General features: G+C 34.8%; 1 protein-coding gene across 1 annotated transcript in view; it reads left to right on the forward strand.

The window, feature by feature from the left end:
- CNTNAP4 (contactin associated protein-like 4) overlaps positions 1-5,918 on the forward strand; it is a 302,601-nt gene that overhangs the window by 271,200 nt on the left and 25,483 nt on the right. Inside the window, exon 16 of the mRNA XM_012641517.1 lies at positions 52-270. Coding sequence (XP_012496971.1) covers positions 52-270 — 219 coding nt within the window. The remainder of the gene's footprint in view (positions 1-51; positions 271-5,918) is intronic.

A 5,918-nucleotide genomic window follows, 5' to 3' on the forward strand; every position in this document is an offset into this window, starting at 1 on the left:
CACTCTACCATGTGAACTCATGTGAACAATATTTATGTCTAATATTTCCAGCTCCGACAATAGTGACTTTTTCATTTGATGTGGGAAATGGGCCTTTTGAAATCTCAGTGCAGTCACCCACCCACTTTAATGACAATCAGTGGCACCATGTCAGAGTGGAAAGGAACATGAAAGAAGCATCCATTCAGGTGGATCAGCTCACACCAAAGACACAACCTGCTCCAGCAGATGGGCACGTCCTTTTACAGCTCAACAGTCAACTCTTTGTGGGTAAGTTCTCCTTTTAAGCGATTGGTCATTTGATTATATGATGTCGGTGCAGAGATGGGCTGAAATAAAATAATACTAACCATAGAAATAATGATAATAACAACAAACAGCAGTAAAAAACCACCATTTATTGAGAACCTATGTTCCAAACTGTGCCAGGTGTTTCAGTCGCTCCTCATAACCAACTTGTGAAATGGGTATTATCTCTGTTTTACAGGTGGGATACCTGAAGTTTAGGGGGTTGACTTACCTTCAGAAATCCGCCTAGTAAATGAGATTCAAATTTGTCTAATTCCTAAACTTACATACTTGCATTCTTAATATTACAGATTACATGATTTGTTCCAGTTTATTTATTACATTGGTGAATTAGTATGATATTGGAAGTGTTTATCTCTGTTCTCAGAATTGTTGAGGACCCCGCCTTCTAATTCCAGCTGATGCCAATCAATGGACTGCCCCCCACTACCACCACATCAAAAACAGGCCAAGGGCAGGAAAAAATAAAAAGAGCGCAGTGTGTAGAAGCTATAGCTTGCCTGGTTTCATCAGTTTCTCTGATGCATTCTTTTATTTTGCCCATTTTTCTGATATCTTCTGGTCACCAACTTCATATTTGTATCTGCATGTTGTTTCTTTCACTTGGCATTTATGAACTTGATAGTGGAATCCTGCTAGATGTGTTTGTTTTACTTTGCATCTTTGCTAATTAATTTACAGAATTTATGGACCCTGAAGTTCAGAGAATTAGCTCTTTCTTGGTCACTCTCATGTATTTTAATGTAAATAAAGGCATAACACATAAAACAGAATAAATAAATTATTAGAAAGTATATTTCGGGCATTGTCAAGAGTTATATTTTTGAACAAAATTCATCAGATCTCCATCATACCTTCTATTGTTTAACAATCTCATTTTACTAGCAGTCTCTCGCTGCAAAGGATGATGGTGATTTGTGACATATTTGAGGAAGATGTATTGGGGATTTCTAATAAATTTATGTACTTATTATTTCCATCATTTATTCTTTCTTTCACTCAATAAATAATGAACAGCTTCTATGAGGCAGGCAGCATAATAGACAATCTAATCATGATCCGTGGCCACTTGGCTGACTTATTTAAGGGTATGAAAATAATGAAGAATATATGAGAAGAAATATATGACTTTTCTTTTAATAACATGCTAGAAGCTCAGTGAGGAAATTGGCGGAGCTATTCTTGAATTACAAAAAATGAGAGGTGGTCACAACAAAAGGTATGGCAATTTAAAATCTGTCAGTAGCTTGGGAATAGCCTTACTATTGTTGGAAATTGAGAGGCTGAAATAGTCCTGGAATTTTTCAGTGAAATATGCTGCAGTTTGCCTGTAGATGACCTTTCATTCTTGGTCTGAATTTCAACTTCGTAAGAGAGGGAGTCACTATATATTGTGTCTGATAGGAATCCTGGCTTTAATTTGATTTCAAGTAGTTGTAATGAAGTACTAGTATAACATCAGAAAACTGCTTTAAAACAGATTTGAATCTTTTGGCATCAATCATGTGATGTAATTTTAATGAGGATCTAAGAGATTTCATCTTTACTGAGGCAATTGTTTAGGCCTTTGACATCATCATATGTGTTCAGATTTAGGGATGACCATGTTACTTGGAAGTTTTAAAAACAGAGCCCTTGATTATGTTTAAGTCAAAGTCAAGGAAAATTAAAAAGAAAAGGCAAAAAGAAAGATCTCTGAAACAAGTGTTACATCTACTGTTAATAAAAATTTGTTTATGCAATTTCCTCCTTCCTGCTCACAGGTAAAGGTGAGTAAATTGACGTGATTTAATATGGTGACAGTAAGACAAAGACTCATAAAAAAATAAAGACTTGCAGTCTTGGGTAGAGAAAATCATGGACTGTCAAAAAGCCGCATAAAGGGATTGTTTTTATCTTTACCTGTACTACAGAGTGGACTGCTTTCTTAGGAAAGGGCCTTAATCAAGTTAATAGAACAATGCTTACAAGACAAAATATTAATTTATCAATTTGCAGCATTACTACCCAACAAATCAGATTTTTTTAACTGGTAAATGAAGATATTTTTCCCTGCAGGAAGACTCAGTGAAAGACAAATTATAATTAAAAAGGTTACACTGAATTAGAGCACAGCGGGTGAAAAACTAGTAAAAAATCAGTAGTAATTAGAGCTAATTTAATGAAGCACTTACTAAGACCAAAAAGTTCTCTGTCTTCCTGAGAGTGTATTTCAGTGGACGAGACAAGAGACAGCCAATAATAAAACAATAAAACAAAAAGATAGCTCTATACATATTTAAACATATGCATGTATACACACATGTATGCACACATGTACATGCATACACACACCTATATGCATATATAAATTTCCAGATAATGACAAATGCTATAAAGTAAAAAGCAGAGTAAGAAGTCAGGCATTCATGTGAGTTGGGGACTTCTATTTCAAGTAGTGTGGTCATTTGGCTAGTGAAGGAAGAGAATTCCAGATGGAGGGATCTCACTCAAAGTGGTGGGAATGAGCTTTAGCTGTTCCAGGAACAGGGAGAAAATGTGGCTGGAGGGAATCAGTGTTAGGGAAAGCATGATGGGAAACAAGGTCGAGTTATAATGGATCTTGTACGAGCATGGTGAGGAATTTGGACTTTAAGAGATCAGAGGAGTGGCATAATGTAATTTACATTTTCCAAGATCCCTCTGACTGCTGTGAGGGAGTGGAAGGAGGCAATTGCAGTAGTTCATATGAGAGATAATACTGTGCAAGCTAAAGTAGAAATGTTCAAATATAAGTAGGGACGTACTTTTCGTATAGATACACACAACTTGCTAATGAATCAGTTGTTGCTGCTAGTGTTTTACCACTTACCCATGATAATATGCTTGCATACAAGATATTTCTTTGCAGGTTTCTGGGTTCCTTACCTCAGTTCCCAGTTCTTAATGTCACCTGAAGTTAGCTTCTCTTGTTTTCTTTGTTTGTCCTAATATAGAGCAATAATTAAAGATGTTTCCTAGCTCCCAAACCCAGGTTATATATACAAGCCATATTCTTGCCAGGCTGCAGAAAGCCTCTGGTCCTTTTTCACAGTGCAGAGAAAATCTCACCACCTTCCCCTCCTTCAATGAAATCCCACCTGCCCCATGATCACACTCTTACCAGGAAATCAGGCTTCTTTGTTTATTGATTTTGTTCTAGCACGTGCCATATGTAGAAAGACCTTTCTCTTGGAAACTGTTTTCTCACATATTGATACCTTCAGACTTGAGTCTTGTTAGACTTGAGTCTTGTTCTGCTCTCAGAGCTGGTGACTCCATGGGTTACTGGGAATCTCTACTTTAATCCAATATAATTGATTTTCTGGTCAAAGTTTTACAGGGTAATTTAATTTCCCTTATTCACAAGTTTAAGAGTTTAATTCGAAATTCCTTCATCCATCTTAAAAACAATTATAGCTAATTCGTGTTTTCAAGTGTGCATAACAACTGTCATTTGTATTTGGATATTAGGACGAATGAATGAAGTAAATGTAATTGTGAAAAGTCAGTGTATAGTTTTTAGCGTGACTTTACTCTTCTAATAAAAATGTTTTAAATCTAGAGACTAATGATAATAATAATGATCATGTTTGAACCAGTTTGGGGATCTAATGTACAACGTGAGGATTATAGTTAATAAAATTGTATGGTATTTGGGATTTTTGTTAAATCAGTAGATTTTAACCACTCTTGTCATAAAAAAAGTAACTGTGAGATGTTAGATATATTAATTTGCTTCACTATAGCAACCATTTTGCTATCTATATGTATCCCATAACATCATGTTGTAAACCCCAAATATACACAATAAGATTTATTTTAAAAATGAATAAATTACATGGAAGTACAACTTTTATAATGTAGGACAAAACTGAAAGACTAAGTTAGTCTAAGATAGATTATGTTACTATTCCAGCGTTTAGTAGCTTTTATCAAAAATGCATATTCTTTTTCGTATATAAATTTAGCAGAAAACTGTTGTTGAATATTTCAAATAGCAAATAAAATTATTTTAAAATACAACAAACATGAAATGTCAGAAATTTCCATAATACAGAGATATGTTAATTTGAAATACTATCTTTACCACTTTTACCCACAAATACAATGTTGTAGATATTTGAATATATATTAATTCGGATTTAAATTACATTCTCTATCTCACTGACAAGGTCTATGTTGATAATATCTATTAGCATTACATTTTTTTGAGAGTAACATTTTTGGTAATTTCTCAGAAGTGGCTACTGCAGTGAGATAACGCGAGAGGGTCCAATGTACTTTCTCCATTGCTTGTTTTATGAGCTCTACCGAAGACCAGTCATAAAGTGTATTCACATCTCAGGGTGAAACTCTGAGGAAAGATTAATGCTTTAATTTCTGAGCAAAATCAGGAAAAATAAATAGAAAGCTCTTCTAAAAAAATGTGATCCAGCTGGGCAGCAATTATATATGACAACTGAAATAGGAATAAGGAAATGATAAATGGAGTTTCAGAGATGCGAGTAGTGTTAGCCTACACCCAAGAAATACGAAACAGAAGGCTTTTTAACAATGCCTGAGGTTTCGAATATCAGAACCATTATCTTCAACTAATCTAAACTGTCAGATGCCATGCAAAGTGAGGGAGGAATAAAATAATGAACAAAAACTCTTTTATCAATAAGTGAACACTAATGTAACGTGGTAGTCAGATTAGAAACAATGAGCACCAATGCAATGAACATGTCCTCCTGTTCTCCAAATAATTCCAGCCGTCACATCACATTGCTTTTTGTAATAAAAAGGATGATTCACCTTCTGTTTGTAGCTTTGCCTTCTCCATTCTTGTTCTTAATTGTGACATTGAATCTTTACTATTCTTTTCACATTCTTTCATTTTGTCTTTCCTGTGTGTGTGATTTATGCATATCTTAAATGGTCCTATTCAGAGCTGCTACTCATTACCTTGAAGAAATAAGTTTAGTGACCTGATGCTAATCAGTGTATTGAACACGTGCCCTTGACCTTGTTAGCACTGAGAACTCAGTGTCCAGTCACCGCTGTTATCGTAGGCTCACAAAGCTTCAGTAGCCACAGAAATGATGGAGAGAAGAGAATCAATCATTTTTTTTAAGCTGAATTGTGACAGTGGTCATTTTCTATTTCGGTTTGTAAACTCAGCATTTTCCTAGAAGCTTCTTAAATTAGCCTTGAATTGATTTTCATTCAACCAGCTCTGCAATTTTTGTTTCCAGTCTAAATTCTTTTACTGACAGATTTTTTAATGGAGCTAACTGTATTTCAATGCCTTGTGACTTAGAACCTGGAGGAGAAGTTAGGACCACTGACATAGTCAGAAGTCATTGTGTTGCATTTGAATTGCATCAAATCTGTAAATATTTATTGAGTATCTAGAGTGAACAATTCCTAAAAACCATACACAAAGGTTAATGTTGAACTCTAAGCATATCGAAATTCTGAGACCATAATTATTAATCTTACCTGGTTTTTTTGATGAACATGTGCTTGCATTTTTGTTGGATAGGTACCTAGGAGTGGAATTATTGCATATGTGCATTATTGCGAATATATTGCATATAGCATAC

Source organism: Propithecus coquereli, unplaced genomic scaffold, assembly GCF_000956105.1.
Source record: "Propithecus coquereli isolate 6110/MARCELLA unplaced genomic scaffold, Pcoq_1.0 Scaffold165, whole genome shotgun sequence".
In the NCBI taxonomy this organism is placed as follows: Eukaryota; Metazoa; Chordata; class Mammalia; order Primates; family Indriidae; genus Propithecus; species Propithecus coquereli.